Consider the following 16,742-nt stretch of genomic DNA (forward strand, 5'->3'; position numbering starts at 1 on the left):
TCTATACATATTATTGACTGCAATACCTGCATTTGGTAAAGACGTATTAATGTTCAGATTACATGCATTTGGTACAGACATACTGATGATTAGAATACATGCATTCAGTGCCGACATATTCATGATTAGTGAGTGAGTTAAACTTTATTGTCACATCGGCAATATTTCAGCCATATTGTGACGAAAACAATTAATTGCATGCATATTAATTAATAATAAATTGTAAAACACTGTCGACGAAGGACAGATAAAGTACTAGAATATCACAGAAATGATTTAAAGCTGGCTGTATTGATGATTAGAATACGTGCATTTGGTATAGACATATTGATGATTAGAATACATGCATTTGGTACTGACATAGTGATAATTTGAATAGATGCGTTTGGTTCATACATATTCATGATTAAAGTACATACATTTGGTACAGACTTATTAATGATTAGAATACATACTTGTGGTACATACATATTGCCGAGCTGAGTACATACATCTGGTACAGACATACTGATGTTCAGAGTACATATATGTACTACAGACATTTGACGAGGTAAATTCCAGCATGAGTACAGATATATTGACGAGCTGAGGACATACATTTGGTGCAGACATACTGACGAACCGCATCCCTTGATGAGCACAGACGGATAAAAGAGCTGATTCCCTACATGAATACTGGCATAGCTACAAGTTAAATATAGTAACTTTAAGTTTAACAAATGTATGGTACTCTTATCATCAGTATGTCTGTATCAGTATGTCCGCAGTTTGCCAATTTGACCCTACCAGATGTAGTCAAGTCGTCAATGCGTTTGTACTCTTCTAGGGATTCAACACGTACAATGATTTGTGTCACATGTATGTGCATTTGCCTGCCTTTAATCCGGGAATGTTTCTGCGTGTATTCAACCTGTCCTTCTAGCTTTAGCCATGTAGGGTCTCAAATCGTTTGTATGTCCACACCACATATATGTGTTCACTAGTCAGAACTTCTGAAACACGAGTATGTACGCGAAATAAAAATAACTCTTTCATCAATTGCACCTATATTACATTTCTGCACCGTGTGACAAAAGAACCTCCAGAACGTGCAGTCGTCCAAGTGTTCTTGCTATCGTGGCTGCTGATTCCCTCTTTTCATTTTTCGCGTTGACGTCCACAGTACCCTGGGAGAGGACGTATTCTACCACACTGACATGTCCGCTTCTACAGGCCAAGTGAAGGATGTTGTTACTGTGTACATCTTTGAATGACAGATTAGCTCCATACTTTACGAGTAACTCAACCACGTCTTTATGCCCTCTTTCACCCGCTACCATCACCGGTGTCTTCTTGTCTTTTCCTCTACTGTTGATGTCCACTCTGTTCTTTGAGACGACATATTTTACCACCTCCACATGTCCTCCAAAACAGGCATGGTAAAGGATGTTGTCACCATGGGCATCTCTGAGTGAGAGATCAGCTCCATTTTTAACGAGTAACCTAATCACTTCTGTATGTCCACTTCTCCCTGCTACCATTATAGGTGTCTTCTTGTTATTTCCCCTACTGTTGATGTCCACCGTGTCCTGTGAGATTACATACTTCACCACCCCTACATGTCCTCTCCCGCAGACCAAGTGAAGAATGTTGTTACTGTGTGCATCTCTGAGTGACAGATTAGCTCCATATTTTACGAGTAACTCAACAACGTTTCTGTGTCCTCTTTCTCCCGCTACCATCGCTAGTGTCCTCCCGTTATGTCGTCTTCGGTTGATATCCTGCACATGTTGTGAGACGACATATTTTACCACCTCCACATGTCCTCCCAAACAGGCATAGTAAAGGATGTTGTCACCATGGGCATCTCTGAGTGACAGATTAGCTCCATATTTTACGAGTAACTTAACCACGTCTCTTTGTCCTGTCTCTCCCGCCACCATAACTGGCGTCTTCTTGTCCTTGCCTATACTGTTGATGTCCACCACATTGTGAGAGATTACACATTTTATCACCTCCACACGTCTTCTCCCACAGGCCAAGTGAAGGATATTGTTACGGTGTGCATCTCTGAGTGACAGATTAGCTCCATATTTTACGAGTAACTCAACCACGTCTTTATGCCCTCTTTCACCCGCTACCATCACCGGTGTCTTCTTGTCTTTTCCTCTACTGTTGATGTCCACTCTGTTCTTTGAGACGACATATTTTACCACCTCCACATGTCCTCCCAAACAGGCATGGTAAAGGATGTTGTCACCATGGGCATCTCTGAGTGAGAGATCAGCTCCATTTTTAACGAGTAACCTAATCACTTCTGTATGTCCCCTTCTCCCTGCTACCATTATAGGTGTCTTCTTGTTATTTCCCCTACTGTTGATGTCCACCGTGTCCTGTGAGATTACATACTTCACCACCCCTACATGTCCTCTCCCACAGGCCAAGTGAAGGATATTGTTACGGTGTGCATCTCTGAGTGACAGATTAGCTCCATATTTTACGAGTAACTCAACAACGTTTCTGTGTCCGCTTTCTCCCGCTACCATCACCGGCGTCTTCTTGTCTTTTCCTCTACTGTTGATGTCCACTCTGTTCTTTGAGACGACATATTTTACCACCTCCACATGTCCTCCCAAACAGGCAAAGTAAAGGATGTTGTCACCATGGGCATCTCTGAGTGACAGATTAGCTCCATATTTTACGAGTAACTCAACCACGTCTTTATGCCCTCTTGCACCCGCTACCATCACCGGCGTCTTCCTGTCTTTTCCTCTACTGTTGATGTCCACTCTGTTCTTTGAGACGACATATTTTACCACCTCCACATGTCCTCCCAAACAGGCATAGTAAAGGATGTTGTCACCATGGGCATCTCTGAGTGAGAGATCAGCTCCATTTTTAACGAGTAACCTAATCACTTCTGTATGTCCACTTCTCCCTGCTACCATTATAGGTGTCTTCTTGTTATTTCCCCAACTGTTGATGTCCACCGTGTTCAGTGAGATGACATATTTTACCACCTCCACACGTCCTCTCCCACAGGCCAAGTGAAGAATGTTGTTACTGTGTGCATCTCTGAGTGACAGATTTGCACCATTTTTGACAAGTAACTCAACCACGTCTTTATGTCCATGTCGTCCTGCAGCCATAAATGGTGTCTGTTTGTTCAACCCTCCACAGTTGATATCAAACGTGCGCAATGAGATGATGAACGTCACAACTTCTACATGTCCGCCCTGACAGGCATAGTGCAGGATGTTGTCACCTCTTTTATCGGTGAGTGAGTGATTAGCTCCTTGTTGCACGAGTAGCTCTACGACTGCTTTATGTCCCCACAGGCATGCTAACATGAGAGATGTTTGGTTCTTCCGTTTTCCAGTGTTGATGTCCACCATTTTCTTTGAGACGATGTACTTCACCACCTCAATATCCCCTCCTCTACAGGCTCTGTGAAGGATGGTGTTACCATTTTTATCTGTAAGTGTCACATTAGCTCCTTTCGCTACAAGTAACTCCATTATTTCTTTATGGCCGTTCACTGCTGCTAACATCACAGGTGTTCTCCCGCAACGAACTCTGCCATTGATGTCCACACAGTCCCGTGAGATGACATACTTCACCACCTCTACATCTCCAAAGAGACAGGCTGCGTGGAGGATGTTGAGACCGAGACTATCAACGAGTGACAACTTAGCACCTTTATTCACAAGTAACTCAACCACGTGCATATGTCCCATAGCAGCTGCCCACATCGCCGGTGTTCTACCAATCCCGTCTTTGCGATCAATGTTTGCCTTTTCCTGTGACAAGATGAAGTTCACCTTTGACAGATCGCCGGACATTGAGGCGCCATGGAGGTCAGTCATCGATGGTACTGTAACACAATGTTTAACTCCATATACATCCTGGATGACAGTTTTGAAGGTCAAAAGAATGAGAATGAATGGCATCATATAATTTCGGAACGTCAGTGTTTTGATAATGGTACAAATGGATAAACACAGCATGGCACAAGGGTGACAACAGTACTTGTGCAATAAGAATGCTTGGTAATGACTCAGTACGACATTAGTCACCAAAAGGTGTGTCTATGCAATGGACATTCATTGCATTGCCTAGCCTATGGCACAGTGAGTGAGTTACAAGTTATAGTCACATCGGCAATATTTCAAACATGTGATGAGAACACATACCTGTTATTCATAGTAATTCACGGTTAAATATAAAAAAATAATCTGTCATCGAACAACAGTAAAACCGACTAGGATATCTCAATATCAAGAAACAAAACTAGCACATATCTCTGAAATAGGAGTCAAGATTAGGACAATACAATGTGAAATGGGGCTGAGGATCGCCAACAACTGAGAGTAGACCACCACTTTAGGGACCATGTGAACTTACAATACTTTGGCTGCCTGCATAGACCCTAACTTGATTTTGTACTACCCCTGTAGCCACTGCTGTGCCGGTAGTTAGCCATAATAAAGCCAAAAACAAGTACTCTACGATTAAAAAAGTCTGTAGAGCTAAATGAACTTTGAAAGTTACGTACAGCAAATGGAACAAAACTGGATAATTTTGTTTTATTATCCACGTGGTCAACATATATGAGTAGTTAGTAGTATATGTGCATACTAATCCCGTACGCAACAGGTGTGTCACATTGCGTAGGCCTGTGTCGTAACGACTTGACCTTAGTTTCTAACGATTTGATTGGATAGCCGATAACATCTAAATTACGTCACGTTGTGACGGAATGACGTTTCAATTCATGACAAACACGTGCGTTCATTTATTCTGCAACTTATGTGTAGTGTGGGAATGTAAACATTGCGAACGTTGCCGTGTTGCTGTTTGATTGTGAGTCGAACTGGGGCATTATATCCGTCGAAAAACATAAATGTAAGCTAAGTGAAGCAACTGCAAACCAAGAAAAAGAGAGAAGAGATGGTTACTGTGGGAAGCTGTTCAGGGCGATGACAACGGATTTTACTGACATGCATCGCGACGTCGTCGGTTACCAAGGGCACTGACGTAGTGACGTCATTAGGGTGTGACGTCATGCTAAAAGTTTACAACAAAAGAATATTCTCCCGCAACGTCTTTCTGAAATCGGTTTCGGTTTGAAACCACATAAATAAAAAATACGATAATTTGTCAGATTAATGCATGTAAGATGTGGCTAACAAATAAAACACTCGGTCTCCCCCACTCGGAAGGACACTCGTTTAGTATACTTCGTATGTAGTGAGTCCGAGTGTGGTATTATCTATGTATGCGTATGTATGGTAAGTAACTTTGGAAATCTCGGAGAGATGTTTCTGTAGGTGACAGTATGGTTAGTTAGTGGCAGAAGAACTTGAACGGTAAGTCTAAACTAACGAAAGAAAGTACAGGGGTTGTGTTGATGAAATGGAAAATGTATGAGACACACTGGAATACGTGTGTTTTGTCAGCAAAATGGAATTGTAGCAATAAAACGCGACGTAGTGATGACCACTGCAGACGGTAATCACGATGCTGTGAAGAAACTGCTGGAAAAGGAGTTGCACAATACTCTCCTGGGCAGTATTCAATGACTCCCCACTAGCAGATTATATAGCAACTGTTTCTGGAATGTACTCACAGTAGTACAAGATATAGCACTCAATGAATTTCGGAATAAATGACCATTGTTTACACACCGGGAAGTTGTGTTTCACACCGTTATTTGGTGTTTTGAAAAGGTAAATATTGATGCACAAACATACATACACACACACGTGTGTGTGCGTGTGTGCGTGTGTGCATGTGTGCGTGTGCGTGCTACAGGATATTAACTAGTAGCTCGTACTCTTACTTGGTGTTTTGAAATGGTAAACATTGCTATTTATATGTGTGTGTTGTAGGATATTAGCCAGTAGCCCGTTCTGTTATATCTCTGATGGACGGTAGCCGATACGTTCACTAAATTGAACGACATCACATAAAACTAAACTTCTTTGCTTGAAACCCTTACCTTCCACACAGGCCATTCGGCATCCATCATCTAAACAGTGGGAAGTCGCATTGCAGACCTTGGATCCACAGGATTTGGTGAGGACCTTTACAGCGAAATAAAGATGTCTGTCTTCTACCAATATAAAGTCGATAGGAAACCCTTTTCTTTAAGAATACCATTTATTTTATCGCAATATATATCAGAAGAGAACTTTGCGACGGTATGTATAATATTGGTCTTATGTCGATAAATGGGTATACCACCAAAGTTTCAATGGGTATATACTGAGGGATGAAATAAAGGGAACACATGAAAGTAAAAGTGTTCCTTTATTTTTTTGTGTCTTAAGCTGATGAAGAATGCTTGATAAAAAGCTTGTGAAAGAAAAACTGGAAACAGATAATGGAGCACTTGTGCTTTAATATGATCCCTTACGCTCTTACTTACACACCTACTTATATACACCACACACTCATCAACACACACCTACACATACTGACATATGTCTACACACAGCGAAACAGACATCATCACATGTATTCACACATACAGATACAGTATATACTTACATTGGGATGATTCACTTTGTGTACACTGGATCCGCTCGTCTTCTCAGTGTTTTGGGGTCTTTCGCTTGATTGATGACAGAAAACAAATACATATGATTCATCGATACAGTCAACTTGACAAAACTCCATGTCAACATTTTTTAACAGGCCAGATCTGAGTTTTATTTTCTCTCGCATCTGAAGTCCACATTTTCTTGCACTGAATGTTGAAAATACAACTAGAAAGTAAACTGTTGCCGTCAAGGCAATCTGCAGTGATCTACTTGTACACAGTGGCATCGCTGTACGACATTCACTGTACATTGGGTCCTCAGACTGTAGAGGAATGCACCGCATTGGTAAATTGATTGCTTCCAGGTAGAAAATTAATTTTAAATTGTTATTAGGTGACATTTTACACCCAACACCGAAGCATGAGATGTTAATACAATGTACATATCTGAACGAGATCGTGTTGACTTAGTTGGACAAATGTCATCGTATCCCATTCAAGTTGATCGATCTTCATGCCGAAATTGTCTTATCCAGACACTATGATTTAAAGCCCATCGTCATATATCAGGAACACTGCGATATTTCCTCCGATAGAAAGGCAAGCAAAACACGTTTAAACATTTACTCTGCCACTTAACCCCATCTTTTCATTATCAGTCTCGCCTCAATCATCACCATCCAACAGACCAGCCCCCCGCCCCCTTCCCCTGTCATTTTACGAACAGTTCTGACACATAACTCATGAACACCCAAAAGACCAATCACAATCACATCTTTTACGGCTCTGTTATATAAGAGGATTCTTGACTGAACAATGGCCAATGCATAATTATGAAACTGTCGTCAAACGCTTCACTGGTATGTGGTACTGACGATGTCTTGGGTTTTGTATTGAAATCCAGCTCGATTGCAGATTTCAAAGTTTATCATCACGCAATCAGTATTTGGGGAATATGTCCTTTTGAATATCGTTAAATAATGATCGTTTGCGATAACAATCATGGCGCGACGCTTTGCATCTTATCCCAGAAATAGATGAGAAACGCAAATCTATTCATGTTTTTCGTCATTTGCGTAATCGGTTTGTCACTGCCACATCCACTAGGAATGTATTGTTGGAGGTCGAGTTACTGCCCAAACCAGGTGGCTCCGTCAAGTAAGGAACCCTCCACAGAACTTGTTGGATTTTGGTGCCAAGCTGTGTTCAGACGCATCAACCGATCAATGAGGAGACGTTGTATCGCAGTTGTGAACGCCCATGGAGGAAACACCCGATATTGACATGATTTCATTAAGCTGTGACTCACAGTTTTTGATCATGGATATTGTAGTTGCATTTCTGGTGGAACCGATTCCATGAGAAACATGATCTGTATGCCATGGCATCTTTAATGACGAGAGAATTGAATACAGTCGTTATTTCAAACCCATTTTCCAAAATGTTCAAATTATTGACTTTGAAACGAGTGTAAAGTTTTTATTTTTGTTGAGTTTATAAACGAAGAAGTCCCATCACGCATTCCTTTCCTTTCGCTGCTGATACCAATGCCGAAGTCTGTTACGTTCATCTCTAAACAATGAATTAGCATTAACGACTGAGCAGTAGAGCATCCCCAAAGGCAAAATTTATTCTGACTTTTTTTTACGCAATGCCATTTAGAAAGTAGACAAAGGTAGCATATGTTATATTTGGGATTACACTTCTCGGTAGTGTACAGATTCTAGCACTTTTGATGAGCTGAGTCCCATTTGGGGACCCGTGAAGGTCCAGGGGTAGAATAGGCCTTCAGCAACCCATGCTTGCAATTAAAGACGATCAACGGGATCGGATGGTCAGGCTCGTCGACCTGGTTTCATGTCATCGGTTCCCATTTGCGCAGATCGATGCTCATATTGTTGATCAGTGGATTGTCTGGCCCCGACTCGATTATTTACAGATCGCCGCCTTATGGCTGGAATAACGCTAAGAGCGGCGCGTATAACGAATCTCACTCATTCAATAATCTGGGATTCGAATCTACTCTCTCAGAGTCAGGCTCCTAATCGTCAGCTACAAAGTCAGCACTGTCTCCATCCGCTCAGTCTCGTCGACTTGGTGCGACTCGCTGTATTGTTTTAATGGTTGTTATGTGTATTGATTTCACTCGTAGAAGAACTGTGTTATAATGGTCTAGTCGACTGTTACATTACCAAGCACAAATGCACGACAATCGAGACATTCGAGAATACTCGCCAGTAATATATACACTAAATGACCTGACAACCAGATGTAGGTATGTCGGATGCGTGTACCCAACCATCGTTAGAAACGCACATAAAGCGATTCCACAACAAGGACGCTCACACGCACACCATGGACTGAGAATTTCTCATTTCAGTCTAGCATCAATCACACCCCCGAATAATACTTTGGCTGGAGTTTACACACGGCATATCGATATGTTTTCATTATCACGTATTTTTAGATAAATATCGAATGAAACATTAATTTCACTTCCACAAACGGTTAATTTAGAATAACACACAAATGCGGATATTTCAAAATCAGACTGTATTTGACGTAAATACTAGTCACAAAATCCATAATAAATAAAGTAAAACCTTGATAACAATTGTTCATTGTCGCTGACATTATATCGGTATTCATATACATTATTCAAGATAGGATTATCTACTTTAGATAGTTATGATTCCAATATCTAATAATCTTACATTCTGATCAACTTTTAATGAATATCGATAGTTTCACCACACGCAGCAACATATGTTATATGTCTTGGAAGTTCCCACAACTTCACATCTGAATGTACGAAATGAAACAATCTTTGATATCAAACATAAATAGGTAAATATGAGGTAAGATATCGTTTTACTGATGATATACATGTAACTATTGTTCATATATTTGATACTTGTTCAGCTAATGCCATGATCCTGAGTATCAAAAATGAACTCCGAAATATGTACATTGTTTCCTAAATGTTAAGAACATTTCTTGGGATGTCCTTCGTCTCACACCCTCACATTGAAGTCCAATAAAATTCCACACGCACACAAATACACTTCGTAGTTTGGGATTATGTGGGAGATTTCCTCTTGCTTCATGAAATGTTTTGAAATGTAAAATGAGATAATTACTCGGGTGTACAGAAATGTCTTCTTATATTCACGCATGTGTCCAATAATAATAAATATTCGGGTCTTTACTATGGGGATCTGTCTTCAGTTGTTGGCAATCTGTGGCTGTGAGTGGGACTTCTCCCAGCAACCACTGCTAGCGCCTAGTCGAACCCATCAAACACTTTCCGGACAAGCCCTGACTTCACCTAGACGGGTGGTCGAATGGGCCCGGTTCGACCAATCGGCTGGTCATGCCAAGCCCTGTGTGTATACATTGTTTTGCACATATTTGATGACAGGTAAAAAAAAAAAAAAAAAAAAAAATGTCAAAAGTCTTGGTTAAATGTTACCTTTGAATTTTGAATGAACTTTCATAATTTGCCTAGAGTTGTATGCCCAGAAGGCGGTGGCTCATGGGCCAATCTTGTGGAATAATTACTTTTCGATTATTCTGCTTGAGTATATCATTCAGGTATCCTTGGTGCTGCAAGTTGGAAACCCACTTGCATTAGCATTGTCCTTGTGATACTCCGTGGTGGGTGGGGAGCCTGGATGATGAATCAAAACAAACTCAATATGGACTACCAAACTCCCACCAAAAAAACCAAACGTCAGCTCGACAACGATAATGAACAAACACCGTCCAAAGTAACAGACAACTGGCCACGTTTCCTAGTTCTCGACACCGTAGATGAGACACCACTGAAGCTCAACCCTTTTGTAATATCGAAGGGTATATATGGCATCGCAGGTGAAGTGAAGAACATAAAACGCTTGCGTTCAGGATCTTTGTTGATCGAATGCAGTAGGAAGCAACAAGTCACCAACCTGTTGAATACCGAAAGTTTAGCTGGTATCAACGTTTCAGTTAAGGCGCACAGAACACTGAACACCAGCAAAGGTATTATAAGGGATAGAGATCGTTTGTTGGCGGAAATGTCGGAACTGGACATCGCTTCCGAAATGAAAGATCAGGGTGTCACATATGTAAAGAGATTTACCACCCGCAGAAATAAGGACATTATTCCAACAAACACTTACCTCTTTTCATTCTCTTCGCCAGTTCTTCCTAAATCTCTCAAGGTTGGTTATTGTAATATTTCAGTCAATGTTTACATCCCAAATCCCTTGCGGTGTTTCAGATGCCAAAAATATGGTCACGGTGTCAACACATGCACACAGCCAATAACGTGTGCTCACTGTAGCGAGACTTCACAGGTAACTGAGGATTGTGAAAGTACCGTTAAAAATGTACAAACTGTTCAGGTAATCACTCATCCTTTTCTAAAGACTGTACAATTTGGAAAAAACAAATGGAAATAAACAAAATCAAATTTACTCAAAACATTAGCTTCGCTGATGCTAAAAAACTTGTTGAATCTACAGTTCGAAATGATTCCTATGCATCAGTCGTCAGGACACCCTCTGAAAGCTTGCCAAAAGTAAATTTACCAGTATCCCGTTGTTCCACTGAATGTCAAACAGATTTGACATGGGTTACAAACGATACCCCTCAACTTCTTATACCAGAAGAACAGTCTACTCAGACTTCAGAGTCATGTGTAAACAGTCAGATGTTAGCTAAAGTTCAGGATGAAGTGCAATTGGTATCACAGTCCACTCAGAAGACTCGTTCAGGAACAGTTTCAAAGTCAGTAGCAAAAAATACAGCCAAACCAAGGACGGAGAACGTGAAAAAAGGTGGCAGAACCTCTAAGGGTTCAGAAAATCAAATACAGATATTTAATAAATATGGTTCACTGGAGGTTAATAATGTGTCTGAAAACATCAATCTCAGGGCACATAGCTTGTCGCCCTCGAAGAAAGTGAGGAGCAGATCCCCTATTAAACCACCTAAAAGATAGGTCATTTTAGTAATATCGTGCAGTGGAATTGTAGAGGTCTCAGAACCAATTATAATGAATTACAGCTATTGGTCCAGGATTTAACACCATCGGCATTCTGTCTGCAAGAAACATATCTTAAACAGACAGATAATTTCAATTTACGTCAGTTTGAAGCGTATCACTATTTTGCCCCTCCAGGTGATAGGGCTACTGGAGGTTCTACTATCCTTATACGACGGGATGTTATTCACAGCCCTATTACACTTAAAACTAATCTCCAAGCCGTTGCAGTGCGACTGACTCTGGGAGTAGCATTTACATTATGCTCTCTGTATATTCCACCTTCTTTAACACTTCAGCAGACTGATCTCCAATCACTCTATGACCAACTCCCGAAGCCATGTGTTATTATGGGTGACCTAAACGGTCACAACCCACTCTGGGGCAGTACTAACACTAATACTAAAGGCAAAATACTGGAAGATTTCATTTCAAATAATGATCTGTGTATATTTAATGATGATTCAAACACATATCTGCATCCTGCAACTGGCACTTATTCCTCTCTAGATCTGTCTCTTGCAGATTCTAACCTCCTCAATGTATTTGATTGGGCTGTTCATAATGACCTTTGTGGAAGTGACCACTTCCCAACTATCCTCTCAGAAATTACTCCATCTGATTCTCCATCGTTTACAAGATGGAACTTTTCGAAGGCTAACTGGTCTTTATATCAAACTGAGTGTGAATCAAAACTGCGACCTGAACATTTCAGTGATATAACTGATCCCATTCAGACTTTTGCTGACATTTTAAATAGAATAGCTGATGAGTGTATGCCAAAGTCCTCTACGACTCCACATGTACGAAAGCCATGGTTCAATGCAGACTGTAGACAGGCCAGAAAAGCGAGGAAAAAGGCAGAACATTATTTTCGCCGTCATCCAACTGTCCACAATTTAAATAAATTTAAGATACTTAATGCGAAGACGCGTCGTACCTTCAAGCAAACCAAACGACAATCTTGGAGAAATTATGTCTCCAAACTTAATTCACGCACGCCAATGTCCAAGGTATGGAATATGGTTCAAAGAATTAAAGGCAAAGGTTCCAAATCTGCTGTGCACCATCTCAAAGATGGTGATAATTTAATTACTGATACGTCTAACATTGCAAATAAAATCGGCGAAACGCTTGCCAAGAATTCATCATCGACAAATTATGTTCCTCAGTTTCAGAGATATCAGAAACAACAGGAAAAGACAAAACTTAATTTCGAATCAAATAACGGTGAAGACTACAATGAAGTGTTTTCATTACATGAGCTACATACTGCTCTTGAGCAAGCTCATGACACTGCAACTGGTGATGATAATATCCATTACCAGCTTCTGAAACACTTACCTGAACCATGCTTGATAACTCTTTTAGATATATTTGATCAAATATGGACGTCGGGGGAATTTCCTCCTTCTTGGCGTAATGCCATTGTAGTCCCAATCCCAAAACCTGGCAGGGATCATACAGATCCATCGAATTATAGACCGATATCTCTAACTAGCTGTGTCTGTAAAACCATGGAACGTATGGTGAATAATAGACTAACTTGGTATCTTGAAACCAATAACCTGATCACAAATATTCAATGTGGTTTCAGAAAAAATCGAAGTACCATTGATCATTTGGTACGTTTATAATCCTTCGTGAAAAATGCTATGGTCAATAAACAACATGCAGTATCGATTTTCTTTGATCTCGAAAAAGCTTATGATACGACCTGGAAGCATGGTATTTTGAAGGATTTACATGACTTTGGGTTGAGAGGCCGTCTGCCTCTCTTTATATCAGAGTTTTTAAAAGACAGGCAATTTCAAGTCCGAGTAGGTTCAACCCTGTTTGATCATTATAATCAGGATCAGGGCGTTCCACAAGGCAGCATTTTGTCTGTCACATTATTTAGTATTAAGATCAACAGTTTATCCAAGGTTTTAAACGATTCAATTGATGGATCACTTTTTGTGGATGATTTTAATATTTCTTGTCGTGGTAAAAATATGCATACTATTGAACGGCAACTGCAGTTGTGCTAAAACAAAATAAATAAATGGTGTCTTGAAAACGGCTTTAAATTTTCTAAATCCAAAACTAACTGTATACATTTCTGTAGAAAATATAAACCACATAAGGACCCTGAACTATCTCTAGATGGCACTCCCATCAAAGTTGTAAAGGAGGCCAAGTTCTTGGGCTTAATCTTTGACTCCCATTTAACATTTCTGCCTCATATCAAGTCCCTTAAAACTAAATGCCTGAAGGCTCTTGACTTGTTGAAAGTTGTTTCCAACTCAAAGTGGGGAGGGGATCAAGCAACCCTCTTAAACCTGTATCGATCACTCGTACGTTCGAAACTCGATTATGGCTCCATCGTATATGGTGGAGCCTGCAACAGCAACCTTAAACTTCTTGATTCTGTCCACCATCAAGGCTTAAGACTTTGTCTGGGGTCTTTCAGAACTTCACCTATTGATAGTCTCTACGTTGAGGCCGATGAACCATCTCTTACTCAACGTCGTATAAAATTGTCTTTACAATACATTACTAAATTATATTCTAATAAATCTAACCCTGCCTATAACTGTGTGTTCAATCCCCTTCATGAGGATTTGTATAACAAAAAGTCTTCTCTTGTTCCACCTCTTGGGCACAGAATTAAACCATTTATTTCTTCTGCCGGTATTGAGCTGGAAAGTATATCGCCTTCCCGTCTTCTTTCTTCTCCTCCTTGGCAGTTGGTTAGGCCACAAGTTGACCTAACATTAACATCATTTAAAAAATCAGAAACAAACAACTTACAATATAGACAAGAATATCATCAATTAAAACATAAATATAGCAATTACAAACCCTTATTTACAGATGGGTCCAAGGACGGTGGAGCAGTGGCTTGTGCCACTGTCATTGGATCCAGAACAATATCTTCTAGATTACCAGATAATAGTTCTATTTTTACAGCAGAAGCAAACGCCATATTAACAGCTCTCAAATATATTCAAAGACACCCGAAAGGTAAACAATATATAATCTATTCCGATTCTCTTTCTTGCCTTCAGGCTATTAAAAATATTTCTTGCAAACATCCACTTTTAATAGAAATTATTGAATTGTATAATGCTCTTGCCACTGGCCAATACGACATCGTCTTCTGTTGGTTACCCAGCCATGTAGGCGTTTCCGGTAACGCAATGGCCGATCTTGCTGCCAAGGCAGCACTCAACAAATCTGTGACACCACTTCTTATTCCATACAGCGATTATAAATCTAGCATTAGAACTTACATCCGTGATCTAATGCAGAAGAATTGGGACACCCAAGTAGGTATAAATAAATTACATGAAATAAAACCGTATATTGGTTATTCCTACTTGGGTTGTCAGTCCAGATTTGAAGAGGTAATCATGCGGCGATGTCGTATTGGCCATACTAGATATACTCATTCATACCTATTGAAAGGTGAGGATCCTCCGTTTTGCATCCCTTGTGATGTGAGAACCACGGTCAAGCATATCTTGCTTGACTGTGTTGAATTCTCCATCATAAGGGATAAATATTTCAATGTAAAAACAATTACGGATCTTTTTAACACCGTAAGTTCTCATTTAATTCTTGGATTTTTAAAAGAAATTGATTTCATCTTTGAATTTTGATTATTATGTTCTGTAGATAGCTGTATTTTAATTCATGGTAGTTTAGATTGGTAACTGGAATTGTTAGTGGCTGTACTCTCAAAGGGGGTTGAAGTACCGTAAAATTATTGTCCTCCTGAGAGGGTACGTAAGTCCCAAAACATTTCCTGTACGTTTAGACTTCCACTGTTTTTAGTCGTAGTATATGTGTATTTTTAATTTGTGGCTAGATATGACTAAATTGCTAACAGCTGGGGGGATGATGTAAATCCAACTAGGGTCCATGCAGGTAGCAAAGGTACTGTAAGTCCCCATGGTCCCTAGTATGGTGATCTACCTTCAGTTGTTGGCAATCTATAGCCTGATTTTATATTGTATTGTCCGAATAGTGATATAAGTTTTAACTTTCCACACTAGTTTTAATCATATTTGTGATATTCTAGTTGTTTTACTGTCCCTCGTTGACAGGTTTTTATAGTATCCATATATTTCACTTCAGTATTAAACGTTCTCGTCACGATATGGCTGAGATATTGCCGATGTGACGTTAAATATTAACTCACTCACTCACTTTCCGGACAATAATTAGACTCCCCAACGTTGCAGCCTCCTGCATTACCCAGAGTGTCAGATGGACAGCGGAGAACCCGAACACTCTCATGATCTGTGCCAAGAGATTGGAGGTACCACACCAAGGGTACCGAGATTAATGGGGAGCATTAGTGTGCTTGGGATGCAAGCAAAACATTTCAAAGACATTAATTTCGTTTACACAATGGCATTTAGAAAGTGGACAGAAGTAAGATATGTTATATTTGGGATTACATTTCTCTGTAGAATACAGATTCTAGCACTTTTGTCGGGAGTCCCATCCGGGGTTCGAATCCTCACCCACAGATGCAGGCACCTAATCACCAGCTCAAAAGTGCGCCGCCTATATTATATATTTCGCATGTTGTTTTAGAAAGCCCTCAGATTCATACTGAAGACCAATCGGCTTCAACAAGTTGAAAGCGTTATTTGTATTGCTGTTGTGCTCCACACACGATGCCATGGTATCTCAGAAAGCTTCTCCACAAATGACTAATCATCGGTAGACTTGGTGAGTGACTTCACCTGGTTTATGCCATTGCTGTACCATCCAGCAATATGATGCCATTACCAAAATCAACCTCAAAGACTGGTGGGCTGTTATCAGACATGATCCTTCTGGTCAGATCATGGATGTCCAGTTTTGCCCAGTCAAACTGAATCTTGGCATCATTAACTACCTTGTCAAGTTTCAAATGAAGAGTATTACATTTCCAGGGAAGCCGCTCTTATACATTGGCATCTCCTTTGGCAAGGAGCTAGATTTTATCCATCTATAGGAGATGAGTAAGCTATTTGGGGGATCTCCTGGTAACTCCTCTTTTTTTCTGCAGAATGCTCAATTTAATGACAAACATGAAAGTAATGGACTAAAGGCGTCACCTTGGAATATGCCCAATCTGTTTGGAATAGAGTCCAACGTCTGCACGTGCAGACATCTCAAGTTGACCAGCAACTTAAAGACTTGAGTAAATTA

The 16,742-nt window shown here is 40.2% G+C and overlaps 1 protein-coding gene across 1 annotated transcript; it reads right to left on the reverse strand.

Moving 5' to 3' along the window:
• Window positions 1-1,049: 1,049 nt before the first annotated feature.
• Window positions 1,050-3,845, reverse strand: LOC137287865 (serine/threonine-protein phosphatase 6 regulatory ankyrin repeat subunit A-like). The gene has a single exon (XM_067820245.1). It carries the CDS (start codon window positions 3,843-3,845, stop codon window positions 1,050-1,052), a length of 2,796 nt encoding a protein of 931 aa, XP_067676346.1.
• Window positions 3,846-16,742: the final 12,897 nt, after the last annotated feature.

This window comes from Haliotis asinina, chromosome 6 (assembly GCF_037392515.1).
Source record: "Haliotis asinina isolate JCU_RB_2024 chromosome 6, JCU_Hal_asi_v2, whole genome shotgun sequence".
Classification (NCBI taxonomy): Eukaryota; Metazoa; Mollusca; class Gastropoda; order Lepetellida; family Haliotidae; genus Haliotis; species Haliotis asinina.

What these genes read in the sequence shown, in the direction of transcription:
- LOC137287865 (XM_067820245.1), bottom strand. Translation starts at nt 3,845, where the DNA reads ATGACTGACCTCCATGGCGCCTCAATGTCCGGCGATCTGTCAAAGGTG.